Source organism: Phyllobates terribilis, unplaced genomic scaffold (genome assembly GCF_046119375.1).
Source record: "Phyllobates terribilis strain yellow unplaced genomic scaffold, ASM4611937v1 Scaffold_6660__1_contigs__length_42938, whole genome shotgun sequence".
NCBI lineage: Eukaryota > Metazoa > Chordata > Amphibia > Anura > Dendrobatidae > Phyllobates > Phyllobates terribilis.
The window spans coordinates 1-15,858 of NW_027369402.1; the positions used below are offsets into that span (position 1 = coordinate 1).

The following is a 15,858-nucleotide window of genomic DNA, read 5'->3' on the forward strand; positions in this document are numbered from 1 at the left end:
ACTACGAATGAATTAAGCAAAGATCACTAGGATATAGATATGAGCGGCTAGTCCAAATATCAATTCTCTACATGAAAACCTAGAACAAACAGATACTAGAATAACATGCTAGTTTTGAGTAAATAGAATGCATCAAACAAACACAATTTATCCTAGCAGTGGATACAATCGATATACAGATAGATTGCCAGGCTGGAAAATATACCAATAATCCTAGAAATTCAAGTTTAAGAGAAGAGATAAGATTAATTAAGCAATAGGTAACGATATAAAATCTCATAACTAAATCAAACTGGAAACTTCAAGATCCGGCTAAGCGAAGAACGCTTAGCCCATGTTAATCTTTTAAAACACATAAAACTATGGAATTACTAGATAACTAGGAAAACCCAGCATAGAGAATACAATAATCTTTCTCTACCTTAAATACTAAACATAGAATATCGAATCTCCTAAAATAAGATAAGGAAATTAATAAATCTCAACTGCCTAAATTAATAGTTATGAACTAGGATATAACAACTAAGGAAAACAAAGTAGAATCTCGGCCATGCTCAACAAGGAAATCTTCGGCCAATTTCCAAGGCACATCGGCGGGCACTTAACAAAGGTGAGGCGCGCGCCATTGATAAGGTGATCCGAGGGTGTTAGATAAATTAGGTGGCGCTGCCATGGAAAGGTTAGGATCACGTGAACAGCACTGGCGGGCCTCTATGGCTGGAGGTGGGCGCCATCGACGACAGTTCAGCAAATCTTCATTTCACTTCATCTTGTACGAACCTTCATCTTCATCTCTCATCTTTGCTTCAGTTATTTCAATATATTCTAATCATTAAGCAAGGGATATGCAAGATATGGTGGTAGCAAAGATCAACCATCACTAAGCTAGTCCAAAATTCAATTATCTCTACAACAGACTAGCTCCATCGTATACTAGCACAACGCGGTTGCTTCAAAGGAATCGAATGATTGACCCGATAGAATCAACCCTGACAATATGATAAATCAAACCAAATCCTAGATGATCAACCTAGAATTTAATCAATCCATCAATAAATCAGTCAAGTCAAGAGATAAGAAAAACAATAATTACATAGGTAGAAATTGGATAAACTCACATCAATAAACTACTAAAACGTTAACTGAAATTTACTAAGAAATTGGGACATTAGTTGAACATACCGAATATGAAGAACAAGTTCTGGAATGGAGGCTATATAATGCATAAGAGGTGACAAACTCTGATTAGGTTAAAAACGTAATTTATATCCTAAAGTATTGGCCCAACTTATTCTTCTATCTTAAAATAACAAGAATCAAAAAATAAAACACAGTTTGCTAAAAGGAAACTAAAAAAGCTATTAAGAAATCCGGAAAAAAAAAATATAAAAATCTCTTGTTAGGGTTTTGAACTCTTGTTTTCAAAATCGAGCGAAAGTAAGGTTTTATGAGAAAAAACTGAGTGATTTCAAAAGAATTGATAGATCACAAAAAATGAGTAAAAAACAGAGTGGAAAAAATCAAAAAAATATTTGAGGGTTATGAGATAAGAGATGAGCGGGAACAAAATGAGTGAAAAAAGGAAAGTTGATTGAAGAAGCGTTTTCAACAGTGAGGTGTTTGAGGAGATCGAAAAGTAAAACAACAACGTGTGTGTAAGACTGAGTAAGACCTGCTCAAAGGCAGGCAAGCCCGCCCGGCCCGTCCAGCCTGCCTTAAATATGGGCGGGTTTGGACACCGTTTTTGTCCATCCGAGTCGAGCCCGGACCGCCCATATTAATATGGGATGGGCATGGTTTTGGAAAATGTCCCAACAGCTAAGCCCGAACCGCCCATATTATTTATTAAAAAATTAAAAAATATATATAAGCTTAACCTACTAAAAGAAGTAGTCAAGTAGAGTAAGTATATCACCCATATTTTTCGTTTTAAAATAAATAGAGTAAGTATATCATCAATAATTATGACTTGTTTCAAGTATATTACCCATGTAATAATATTGATGATTGAACTCTTATAATCTATGTTGATTCTCATCACAGAAGACATCTAAAACCATATTGAATCGTATTTTTAGACTTTGCAAATTTCTAGTTCACTTATTCGTATTTTTAGTTTGTTTGTATGTTTGATAAGAACATGAAATATTTTGATAAAAAAACAAGCAAAACGGACAGCCCGTCCACAATAACGGGCGGGCATGGACAAAGAAATTGTCCCATTTAATATGGGCGGGTTTGGCCCGGCCCGTATAAATGGACAAAATAAAAAAATTGACCTGATCCGTGTCCATCCCAAACCCACCCATGAGCAAGTCTAGGCTGACTAGTTGAGTTGAGTGTTAGGAATTTAAAAGGAAAGGAAATAAATTACATATTCAAAAAATCAGATTTTTCAAACCCATACCCTCCACTTACCATATTCACCATCTTAAAAAAAAAAAAAAACCTACAAACTCCTCTCACTCAGCCCCCCTCCTCCACTTACCATCTTCTTCCTTCACTCACCATATTCACCATCTTTAAAAAAAAACCCAAACCTACAAAATCCTCTCACTCAAATCCTATTAACATCCATCGAGTTCGTCTAGTCCTGATCTATGATTTGAGCCCCAAAATTGGTTGTTTTGGTGACGATTTGAGGCTTGGCGGCCATTCCCTTGTTCTCCAAGTTTCAAGTCATAGACAACTGCCTCTTCAACGACGACGACCGCCCCTATTCACCAATTTTGAAGAAATTTTCTAGCAATTGCAAGCAGCCACCCTTCCCTTAACGGGGACCGCCTCTGCTTAAGTTGAATCTCCGATCGTAGACTATCCCCATACCAAACGGAAACCTCCGTTCACTTTGGTAGAACTTTTGCGAACATTCAAGTAGCGAACACCTCTGCATAAAAGGTGACCGCCCCTTTTGTTTCAACAACTCCAACGCTCTCGAACAGCGTCCGCCCTTTCTCTCTTTTGGTAATAATTTAGAATCCAGTCTTTTAATTCTTAATTTATGATGTCTTGAGTAAGGCCGAAGGGTGCTCAAGCTGGTACGAGCCGTGTGGTTTTGCCGAAAGCCTTGAGAAAAGAACCGGACATGGACAAGAGACCAGCAAACATCGAGTCTCAGGATATGCAAATCATGATGTTCTTTGATCTCGAGACGATGTGAGAGCTTCAGATCGAGGGTTGCATCCAAATGATGTTGCATCGGTGCAGCCTAGAAGGTTTTACGGGAAAGTCACCCGATGTACATCACGTGGACTCGGGAATTCTTGAGTTCTTTGATGTTGAACGAAGATTTCCAGGTGATGTGATTCTCCTTAGATTCTCGTGTCCATGTGATGTCATGGAATGAACTTGACAACCTTCTTGGCATCACACCTACACCAACTGAGATTAATTGGATCGCTGAGCCCGACCCCTATGATTTCTAGCTTCGTTCCATGGGTGGTATCTACAATACATACAACACGCAGTACAACTACTCGTGGTGTCACCCATGTCTTTGGAATACTTACAAGGTGATTTGTTTGGCGTTCTTTGGAAAACCGGAGGTGAACAAACTCTCGCTCCCGGATCTACATGCCATGTGGATGATGACAGCTCAAAGCGAGACGATAGTCAAGTGGATGGACCATTTCCTCGTGGCTTGTAGGAAGTTCAAGGGTTTCAAGCTCAGGAAGATCTCGGTCGGTGGCATGGTTACCATTATTGGTGACCACCTTGGTCTTGAGCACCTCACTGAGCGGGTATTAATGATGTAGTTCTTGTTTGACGCGATTCGGATTCGTGATTTTGCGATGATGAGGACCGAGCGAATTAACATCCACCAGATGCGCCACGTCTACACCTTTGCATCTTATGGGTACTCTTTTCCTCTTTCACATCCTGAGTCGTTACCATAACCGGACGCGTGGTACAAGGATTGGGAGATGATGATGATATGTATGTGGACTATGCGAGGTTGTCTTATGAGAGTGCATGGACTGGACCAGCGCTTCACCGATTATACTGCGGTCCATGATGCTCGTTGGAAGGGGCAGGACACTAGATGGAAGAGCCATGAGGATCAGATAGTGGTATTGATGCAGGAGATGCAGAATTGGGACGCTTTTGTTGGGTCCTAGTACCCTGGATATCTACCACCACTACATTACTAGTAGTTGTATCATCTCTATTTTCCTTATTCTTCACATTTTTTATTTTTATGAAAAAGGGACAATGCTTATTTTAAGTGTGCTTGCTCTATTAAAGGTGCTAATGTGTTGCACAAGGTTTGAGCTTTCGGACATCTCTAACCCGTGCAAAATTTGTTTGAGAAACAACTACAACACAATGACTTTGAAAAATACATCTTCTTCTGATTTATCTCAAATATTTTTCACTGTTTTCAAATCAATTACCTAATGGATAACTTTGTCTTCAAGACACAGATGAACGATGGCGTTGTCTTTTTTCATTTCATCCCAATCATCCTGCTTGATTGTGTTTGGCTTCTTCTATAACAACTTCAGTCGCTGCTGCCTGAGGATAAATTCTCAGTTCCTTTGAATCACAAAATCTCAAACTTTAGTGAATTCCATACGAACATCACTACTTTGATACCAGTTGTTGTGAATTTCGATGAAGGTGATGAACTCGTAAAGTGGTAATTAGAGAAGAATAAAATTGGAGCAAATCGCCTTTTACGGTTTCCTTTGAATGTATCAATGATTCTGTAATTAAATAAAATTCTAAGCTCCTCTTGTTGCTCCGCCGTTCTAAATCGGATTTTGACGATTCAAGTGTCGAACTCCATTATTTTGGATACAAGAAATATGGTTTTGTGATTAAATCTGATAAATGAGGACTCGATAAGGGTCGAAGCAATGACTTATTCTCTTAAGAGTTGAATCGATATTGTTCGGAATCGGATTTTGATAATTCAAAAGTCGAACTCCACTAATTTGAGTACAAAAGATTAGATCTTTTTTAGTTTAATTTGAGAAAGGAGAACTCGAAGAAATACTTGCACAAAGTATTTGCACAATATACAAAAGTATATGTACAAAACAAAGAAATACTTTCACAACGTATTTGCACTTAAGATATTCGCATAGAACAACCAAATACATGCATACAATAACAATAATCTACATCCTAAAAACTTCTAAAACTATAAGTCCAAATCAAACATATATGCACATTTTTCAAAAGTATCCGCACATTACTCATATATAATTCCTAAAAGTAAAATTTGTAGTTTAATTGGAGAAAGGAGGACTCCAAGTAATACTTTCTATAAAGTATTTGCACATTACACGAAAGTATATCCGCAAATAGAAGAAATATTTGCAAGAAGTATTTGCACATAAAATATTTGCACATAACAACCAAATACATGCACACAACAACAAAGAATTTTTACCCAAAACTTCTGAAAATATCTGCATAGAAATCAAATATGTCTGCATACAATATAAAAATATTTACACATTACTCATATATATTTTCACATCCATCAGATCTACTTGCACATTCCCAAAACTAATCATTACCTTGCTTATATATATTTTCACATTTTCTATAGATATGTGCACATTCTTCATATGTATTTGCACCGTGAATAGATTTTAGTATTGTAAAGAAAGTGCAAATGATTTATGTGAAAATGCAAACGGTTTGTAAGAAAGTCCAACTGGTTTCAAATAAAGTGTAAATGAATTTGGAAGAAATTGCAAATGAATTATTAAGAAAGTGGAAATGGTTTAAGTGAAAAATGCAAACAGTCAAGGAAGTGCAACTGATTTCAGAGAAAGGGCAAATAAACTAGGAAAAAAGTGCAAATAAATCAGTAAGAAAGTAAAAATACTTGAAGTGAAAGTGCAAATGGATTAATTAGAAAAGTGCAACTTGTTTAAATGAAAGAACAAATGGTATAAGTCAAAGTGCACATGAATTAGTAAATGGTTTAAATGAATGTGCAAATGATTGATAAGATAGTGCAACTGAATTAAGTGCAGAAAAATTAACCAAATGTGCAAATGGTTTAAGTGAAAGTGCAGATGAATTTGTGCACTTATCTTTAAGGTGGAGGCAATGGTTGTCCAATGTCCAAATGGGGTTCCGTGGCAACGCTCTGGTGATCGACGGTGGTCCGGAAACAGCGCTCCAGTGAGATCTGGTGATCTAAAAATGGCAACCAGTGATGCTCAGGTGGTTAACATGTTTAATGAAAGTCAAGCCTATGACTTTTAATAAAAGTCTAACAAGGACTGATTTCAATTAAAACGCGTGACACTTACCCTAAGATAAATGTCTTAATATTCGGTAAAAATTTCAGTTTTATATAATTTAGATATATTTTAGTGATGCTATAAATTAGTGTATGATAAGAAAATTCTCTGCCTCGTTTACAATGAAAGCGATGGGATAAGACAAACATACACTTCATCCTTTATTAATGACATATATCATGCTATATTATAATCCATATAATGACATGGTAAGAGAGTCAATTAGAGAAACAAAAATAAGCATACAACCGTGAAATTAACTGCACAACAACAATTTCAGGAAACTTATTTATACTCAATAATTATAGCAACATATATAATGAAAGATGAGATTTATTGAATAATGATGATGTAATCCCTTAGTTTAGAGAGCGGCAGGATCTCCTAATCTGGCCTTGATAACCGGTAAGAACTCCAACTCGGCCCAACTTAACCATGGCGTCACCAAACTTGTCGTTGAAGAGATCTTGGTTCATGGAATACTTGGCCACAAGTGGAGCAGTGGAAGGATCAAGTGCAAGATCTTGGTCTATTTGCAGTACTCCCTTAAGCATTCGAATAGCGACAAAGTAGCCGTTTCCCACTGTAAATACGCTAGCCGGGTGGCTCTGGTCAAGGAAAGCGAAGTTCCTTCCGTCGCCACTGCGTGGGCATGTTTGCTTTAGCTTCCGGGCTAGGTCTGGGTTCATTCTCGGGTCGGTCCTTCCGGGAACGTTGTTGAAGTTGTATAGACGATCTTGAAAGAAAAAGCAGTGCGCCACTCCCACCGTGTGCCCACCTATACGCGCAAATGACAATAATCTTGTTTAATTGATCTGAGATGGAACTATGTGTTCAACTATCGTGATGCTCAGCATACACAATGAATAAGAAAAGAAGTGGGATGTTTAAGGGGAAAAATGTACCTAGAAGTAGAACAAAGTCCTCTTTGCCGATTCCCTTGGCTGCAAATTGTTGAATGGCGAGAGGAACCGGGATGTTTGCTCCAGGGATTTGTCTATTAGCCTCGTTGCCTATTGAAACGGTTCCATCTCTTCTTCCGGTTTCTACATCGTACCACTTTCCTCTTGCCTATACCAACATGCGTAAAATCATATCATATATACACCGGGTTGATATAATCATATTACTTAATACGGGGAGTTAATTAACTACCAGGAAAACGGTGACTCTAGTGGCCATGACAATGATGTCGGCGCAGGATACTACACCAGGACAAGCCCTCTCCAAAGCTGCTTTAACTGAATCTATCAATGAATAACCCCTTATTCCAACGTTTACACCAGCTGATTTTTCTGTGTTGGGTCCTTCTAACAAGATTGAGGCATCACATCCCTGTTATTACATAAAAAAACAAATTAAGACATACTACTAGCTAGCGTGTTTGATAGGGTCAAGACAATATAATTTGAGGTAACTTTTAACATATAGGGTGTTTGGAAAGTAGCATAACTATTTGGCTTTAACAATAACTAAAAAAATTGTTTTGGTTTTTATGAAATATACTCTCATTAGCATTTCACACACAGGCTATTTTAGCTATTAACCTATTAATATTGTCAAACTAAAGATGACCTTCTATTTTGTGCAAATCCAACTCCTTTATGAAGACCCACACCAAGCATTCATTATGTAGCCGTAATCTATATAAGAATGATTGATAGGTAAAAGAAAATCATATGGCGCAAGAAGGCAGCTAAAGACAAGTGACATCATGATGCCTACTTATAATCATAGAAAGAACACTTTACCCTAATCCAGCAATCATGGAACTGCATCCGGACGAGTGCAGCCACAAGGGACGGATCCCTCGAGAATTGATCCTTGACAGTGTCGTAAACAATCTTTTCGACGTTATAGTTCCGGCACTTTCCCTTGTAGAAACCGACCTTTAGTTGACCGAGACACTCTCCGGAAAGAGTCATTAGAACGAGTGTCATGGCTAAGGCCATGGTTGAAATCCTCCTAGTTGCAGCCATCGCTTAGTTTGATGTTCAAAAGCGCTCTTAACTTATAAGCTCTTTCTTTTAATGTGTACTTGACACAAGAAATGACTATACTTTGAGGAGAATTTATAGGGTTTTAATTCCATGAAATATTCAATAGAAGATAAATAGAACACACAAGCGCTTGTTTGTGCAAGTGTAGAAGCTATGGCTAGTTGAAAAGCATGTTCCTGGACTTGGTAAACTATGATCTCACTAATCTGGCCTAGTCAGCTAAATGTACCAAAAAGTACATGTTTATGGAAGGACCTTTGATCATATATTGTATCATAAATAAAATCATCCGATTATTCAATGACCCTAAAATTCATTCGGCGACCCAATAAGTTTTAAGGTTTCTGCAACCGATTTTTCTAATTTTCTTTTTAATTACAAACTAAACCTTGAAATGTAAACACATTTCCTTAACTAAGAAAGTAAAATCATTAGATCAATTATACACAATTTTAAAAAAAATAATTTAGGGTCTTAACTTTCCCTTAGAATAATTATTTCTTCAAAACATTTAAATGATCATGTAATTCTCTTGTATCAGTACCGTATTTGAAAAAAGGTATATATTTTATGGAATCAGCAGAATTCTATTATAATATAATGAAAAAGTATCTCGTACGAATACACATTCTGGTGTAAATTGAGAAAGAACATAAGTCGTTGAACTAAAATAAATCATACATTCCAGGTTATTTCCATCCTTCTCCTTTTCCTTCCTCTTCAACTCATTTGACACTATCTCTCCAAATACTCTTCTCCATCCTCCTTGTCCTCCTCCTTCATCATCTCATCTTCTTCTCCACCCTCCGTCTCCATAGCCGCCATCATCTGTCTCTTTCGGTCACTGCCACCTACTCCGCCACCACCTTCTCCTCCACATTCTTCCATGCTTCCCTTTGCCTTCTTCGCCAATTTACATTCTTTCACGCTTCCGGAATTCGTCGCTTCACCCGCTCCCAGTCTTCACCTTTCTCTTCTTCATCCCCATTGTGAAGTTGCTAATCATGGCAAACATCTACGACGGGTTGAATTTCTGGTATGAATTTGTACAATGAGATTTACGGTATTAATCTGGTTGTGAGACAATACAACTGGAATCACTCAAATAGGAGAAGCATTTAAACTAGAAGTAATCTAAAACACCTCTTCAAAAGGGAACCTATGCAGTTTAATTTTGAAACCCCCGGAATGCTATCTTGCACAAACATTCAAAATCCATCTAAAAATGAAAAGGAATCCATGCACTTTCTTAAAAAAATATTGCAATGCACATAAATCTTGCACAAATGTTCAGATTTCTTACACAAATAAGAAAGGAACCCATGCATTTTTTGTAAAAAGACATCGTACAAATGAAATCTTGTACAAATGTTTAGAACCCATGCACAAATGAAAGTTTTTTGATGCACTTTTTTACAAAGCACTGCACAAATGAAATCTTGCACAAATGAAAAAGAAAAGATGCATGGAAATCTTGCATTGTTGTATTATTTACATCCCTGGCCCTAGGGAAAGGGCACTGGTCTAGGGTCCCGGAATTTTAGGAGCCATATAACTTTTTTATATGTATATTAGTAGTTGTGTATATTAAGTATTAAAACAAACTAGTTGAGTTGGTTGAGGAGCATCATCCCTTAGAGCAAGTCGCGAACTCAAAGATAAGAAAGTAGCTCTAACAACCTAGATTGCGAATCTAGGAGATCTCTAAAAAGTCTATCTTTCCCTTTATAACAGCTTAGAATATATATTTCCTCTTTTACGCGCTCGGTTCCCTTCCTTGTCACTTGGTTCCCTTCAACGCGTCACTCCCTTGTGTTATTTGGAACTTTAGTTGCTCGGTTCCCTAACTTCGGTACTCGGTTCCCTTAATCTGGTGAAGCGCTTTAAGCGCGTTATTTCTCTTCTCGCTTGGCTCCCTTCAGTCTCTTCAACTTCCTAACTCAAGCTCATTAATTCCTTTGATCCAATGACCCAATTTGCTCGAAGATATTACTATCATGCAATAACTCACTCAAGGTAGACATTAGTATATAAAAAGATGTTTGTTATCATTAAAATTGAGAGATCATAGGTTATAGATACTAGTAGCTAGTTTCCATAGCCCAACAATTTCCCCCTTTTTAATGATGACAAACATAGAATTCTGGAATAGATATATAAGATTAGCCAAAGAAAATGAGAAAGAAATAATCTTTGATTCCCCCTTAACCTGGGAACAATTAGCACCTATCGCCCTTTTGAACTTATCACGAGAGTTACTTCTCCCTTAATTAAATAAATCATATGCATGTATTATTCCCCTGTTTGACATATCAATTAGCACCTAGCACCTAGAGCCAGTTAAGTATATCAAGGAGCCAATCATACCTCGATAAAAGGGTCTATAAGTCTCTGGTCCATTTATATTTGCATCAAGCTTAGTTCCCGTGGACACAGGAGTATGAAGGGGCTCACTATTTTCCATGCCAAACTTCTTGATGATCTCCCTTAAGTACTTTTGTTAGTGGATTTGAATGTCTTCTGCCTTTTGTACCACTTGAAGGCCAAGAAAGAAGTTCATTTCCCCAATAATGCTCATGTTGAACTTTCTACTCATCACTTTCTTGAATTTTTCTACAAGCAACAAGTTAGTGGAACAAAAAATGATATCATCTACATATACCTGAACCACGAGAATGTCGCCCTTGTGCTCTTGGATGAAGAGCGTCTTGTTGATCGTCCCTCTTTTGTAGTTGTTTACAAGGAGGTACTCGGAGAGACAATCATACCACGTCCTAGGTGCTTGCTTCAATCCATATAGTTCTTTGTCTAGAAAATACACGTGCTCTGGGTGCTTTGGGTCCTCGAATTCTGGAGGCTGCTTGATGTATACTTCCTCAGTGAGAACTCCATTGAGAAAGGTTGTCTTCACATCCATTCGAAATAGCTTGAAACCCTTGCGAGATGAGAATGCTATTATGTGGGTTTGATGTATATCAAGAATATGATCGTACAAGACTAGCTTAAGTGTAATAAAAGATAGTTAAAAACAATGTCACACTTACTCTATATCCAAAGTACAATTAGCTACAAAGCTAGTGTACAAGGATCAAATTCAGCAAGTTAATATAGGAGTGAATAGCTCACAAAATAAGATAGAGTAGCTTTTATCGACTAGCTCTTATAGAGGAGTAACTCGATAGACTAGCTTTAGTGTTTTAAAGATGCGGAATGTGAAAACACTTGAAAGCGAGTCTAAGTCCCTTTAGTAAACATATCTCGCTACAAAGCGAGTATGTTATATTTGCGGAAACAAATGTATTTACCACAATACAAACTTTGAATTGTTAGATAAAAAGTCGATCTCAATAGGCATAGATATTTGTTAAGGTGAGAACCCTTGGCTTAACTCAAGCCCAGGATGAAACTCACCAATATATTGATTATATGAAATAGAGAATTACAATCACTTACAATTCTCCACTCTATACAATCTCTCTCATCTCTATACAAGGTTTCTTCCTATTGTTGCTCTCAAGGTGAATTGATACACTCTCTCCCTCAGATATCACTAGCTTCTCACCCTAAACACTCAATCGTACTTACCTCCCAGATTTCCAGTCCTGTTGTATTTCTCCTAAACACTCAACTATACTAACTCTCAGGTTTTGAATGCTTTTGTGTTTATCCCAGGGTTGCTTCTCCTAAGTGAACTAGACTGTTTCTCTCTCAGTGAGGTTCTCAAGTTCGTGTGCTAACAATTCTCTTATCGCACCTACTTACAGAATTCCAAAACTTATTCCCCAAGTAAAGAAAACATATACAATATTGCAACAAAGAAGATCGCCATGTTGGCAATCCATGTGACCGCTCCACCAAGTAGCTTCACCAGAATTCTACAAGCTTATCTTCTTTTCTTGAGCAACAACCCTCGTAACAAACTTTATCCACGTTGGCAATCCACTTCCCACCATTCCTTCTGCTTCCTATTCGTCTAGCTCAGTGATCCGCGTCCCTCGCTCTCCATTAGCATGAATCACCCACATCCTCCTACTAAGCTTCTCTACTAACCTTGCCTGGCACGAATACTCTACACACTGGTGAAAGATTTCCACGTTGGACGTTCTTCAAATTCACTTGTGTTGAAGCAAAGGATTCACTAGCTCGCATCAACTCTCCATGCGTTGCGCTAGTCCTACGCCTTCAACAAACTTCACGTCACTTTACTTCTGGGTTGATTCTTTTGTTCTCTTTTGTTCGCAACTACCTTAGCGAGACTCGCTATCTTCGCAAAGGCACAAAGCTAGTCTCTAGCTTGGTCGCTTGTGGCAAATATACTCTTTAGCTATTAAAGCTATACTTGTAAAGCTCATCACACACAAAAAACATTAATTGTTGTGTTTATCATCATCAAAACAAGAGGAGTGTTAAGCTGAGCAGACTTAAACTAACAATTTCCCCCTTTTTGATGATGACAAACACTTAAACAGTGTAAGCACATATATTTCAAAACGTACTCAGTTAAGTTATAAGATATAAAATGAAGCTTAAACTGATACTTGACAGATTGACCAAATTAGCTCAAAATCTTGCTAAAGGCACTTAGCAAGTATACCTTTATTCCCGCTTAGACCAAGCCGGTCTAAATTCTTCCCAATTTCGACAACGGAAAAGAGTATTCTACCTCAATCCTTCACCTTCCCAAACCGTTTTTCTTCCCCCTTTTGGCATCATCAAAAAGGCATATATATTTCATCAAAGGGGACTAAAAGTAAGGTACTCAGCCACGCTTAACTCAGATAACAAGCATAATCATGTAAAGAGCGAGTAAGCGAGACAGTAACCATGAATCACTCAAGGCACTAATCAATCAAACGTATACTTAATATGTATAATAAACCTCACAACTTTTATAGCCGGAATCCTAGCAAGTATCACATAGTCATGCAAAGAAATATTCAGAAAGCAAGTAAGAGTATAAATTCAAATCAGCTTCTTCAACAATATGTTCACCAGCTTTTACCAAAAGACTTGATTTCGCTTGGAGTGGCTTCGCTTGTCTCAGTGCCAAATGATAAAGAGTGGCTTGGCACAGGTTTTAAGCTAATATTCTTGAAGCAAACTAGACAAGATATCGATGTAATGTATTGATTGCAGATTTCACCTCGCCTGAGTAGCACTTGATTTAGATAGATGTGCTAGGCTTTGAGGTAGGTCATTCTTCACTCGCTTAGATCAATTGGCGCTTAGTTACTTATACTAGAAGAAGTTTGATCATGCTTGAGATGTGATAAAGTATCTTAGCATGAATATCAAAGCGCAACTACGAGGGATATAATGCACATATAGGGGGTCACTCACACTCAAATATAGCATGTAATAATCATGTGCATATATGGGATACTGGCATTGTGTCACAATAATGTACACTTCTTGTTGTGGATTTTATCAAGGGAATCAGGAAGTGACATTAATGTCAGGTAAGGGACACTTAGAAGTGGATCATTTCTTAGGCATATAACAAGGCAAGAAGACGATCACCACTTTCAAAAGAGGTCAAGAAGAGCATGCAATGATACAAAAGATAGTAACATGGTTGCATCAATATACTCATCAAGCTAGTCAGTTCTTGTTCAGATATAGCAAGTTAACAAGAAATGATCATGAAAGCACACTTCATCCTAAGTTCGAAAAGACAAAATAAACAGCTTAAGCATAGCCAGTACAAAGGAACTTACAACGAGTGGACAAATGGTCTAATTGATAGGAATTAAGCCAATTGAAGCCTTAGATTTAAGAAAGGTACCTGGTTTAGTGCTTTAGTGAAGATGTCAGCGATTTGACTCTCTATTGGTACATGAGTAAGCTTCACCTTTATCAATAATCCCTCCAACATAGATAGACAAGTTTTTGGATATAGTTCAGCGAGTAAGAATAAAGAGTCGCTTGAAGCTTTTAGACACTCCCTTTTGAACTATATGAGTCTCACTCTGGAATAATGTATGTAGTTAAACCACTGAGTAAGACTTCCTTTTGAGTAAAGCAACAATGCATCTCCAAAAATGTACACCTCTTACAAGATGAGAATGAAGAAGAAGTGTATTAAACTTTTACGCATATTTGATCTATTGTCTTTAAACCTGAAGGATATAGAGATCTCCTCTTTGTATCTTGGAATTAGAGTAGTTCTGATTTAGCCCTTGTACGAAGTGATCTTTCTCTCAAACTTTGTGGCTATTACATAGTGATCTTTTGCTCTAACTATGTATATACAGACCGCTATGATCTTTCGCTCGAACTACGTCTGCTCATTAAGCACCTACTCTTCATTCCAAACCTGCAAAAATAGGATCAAGCTTTGGAGACCTACCGAAGCTTTGTATTTGTAGGGTGGTTAGTACTAGCTACTCTAGAACTGGAAGGTAGAACACTCATCTTCGCACTTTTGGAATCTTTCTCTTAATAGCTTACATCATTAAGATCAAGCACTTGTTTACCTTTAGAAGGTAGCTTCCGTTGTTCTTTGGCTTGTCCGTGCTTGGCTTTTGAGGGCCTAATACGTACACGCTTAGTCTTAAATGACTCACTCTTATCAGGCTTGTCTTTGGCAAGACTCACTTGATTGATCTGACACTTAGATTTAGTCTCAACGGAATTATAGGGACTTTGTTTAAACGCTTTCATACGCTCACACTCGTGCTTCGAGTGACCATTGTTCCCGCAGTAAGTACAATAATGATTATGTCGAATACAGCCATACTTGCCTTTACCGGGGCAAAATGGTTCTCGTCGTGTAAGAGGTCGAGTGTTTGGAGAAGATCACGCTTGTTTAATGTACATGAATGCTCTTTCTCTCCGTGATACCATTGTTTGCCCTGAGTTGGTCTCTTCTCTAAGACATTCACCTTGCTTTATAGAAAGGAGTTTTTGGCTCAGCAAGAGTGAAGTTCCTTGTCTATCTGAATGATTTTATCATGTAGCTCGCTAGATGAGGAGGACCTGAGTTGAATGAATCGCTATTGTTGAAACCTAACCCTGGTCTAGCTTTCACGAAAAATGTTTGATTAACAGTTTGGGCTTCCATAGATGAAGCTAGATTATCTAGCTTGGTTAAATTTCATCAATCATGCTCAAGGTAGTTGAGTTATTGCTTTGGGAAGAAGCTAAGCCATTGTCATTACAAAGCTCATAGAATTTAGTAAGAAGGGATGGATTTGTAGACAATCGCTTATTTAACTCATCTATTTGATTTCTTAAATCACAAAGCTCTTCTCGTTGGGATTTCTCCTTAGCACGAACAACTTCACGATCTAAGGCCAACTCGCGTAAAAGATCAACAAGAGTATTTTTAGGAAGAAGCTCAAAGCATAGAGAATTTACCTTGGAGTCTTCTGATACTTTGAAGTCAACGGGAACGATTAGACATGTATTTTGACAGTTTGTCTCATCTTCCAAATCTCCCAATGAGACCTTCTTAGATAGAGGTGTTTCCTTCTTGCAATCTTTGGTCGAATGTCCATGACATAGACAATTAAAGAAAACCAAGTCCGAACTTGAGTGAGAGCTTGAATCTGGAGGTAGAACACCATTGGCTTGAATACAAAGTGTTTCCG

The 15,858-nt window shown here is 37.7% G+C and overlaps 1 protein-coding gene across 1 annotated transcript; it reads right to left on the minus strand.

Annotated features, from left to right (window-relative positions):
* Positions 1 to 6,625: 6,625 nt before the first annotated feature.
* LOC141251110 (uncharacterized) lies at positions 6,626 to 8,245 on the minus strand. Its single transcript, XM_073670232.1, has 4 exons — positions 8,018 to 8,245; positions 7,422 to 7,601; positions 7,172 to 7,337; positions 6,626 to 7,044 (listed from the first exon to the last, which is right to left on the minus strand). Exons 1-4 carry the CDS (start codon positions 8,243 to 8,245, stop codon positions 6,626 to 6,628), a joined length of 993 nt encoding a protein of 330 aa, XP_073526333.1.
* Between the last annotated feature and the right edge of the window lie 7,613 nt (positions 8,246 to 15,858).

Excerpts from the sequence above, each read along its gene's own strand:
- LOC141251110 (XM_073670232.1), bottom strand. The coding sequence starts at position 8,245 with ATGGCTGCAACTAGGAGGATTTCAACCATGGCCTTAGCCATGACACTC. Across the intron at positions 7,338-7,421 it reads CTAGAGTCACCGTTTTCCTG|GCAAGAGGAAAGTGGTACGA; the intron begins GTAGTTAATTAA and ends ATGTTGGTATAG. Across the intron at positions 7,045-7,171 it reads GGACTTTGTTCTACTTCTAG|GTGGGCACACGGTGGGAGTG; the intron begins GTACATTTTTCC and ends TTGCGCGTATAG.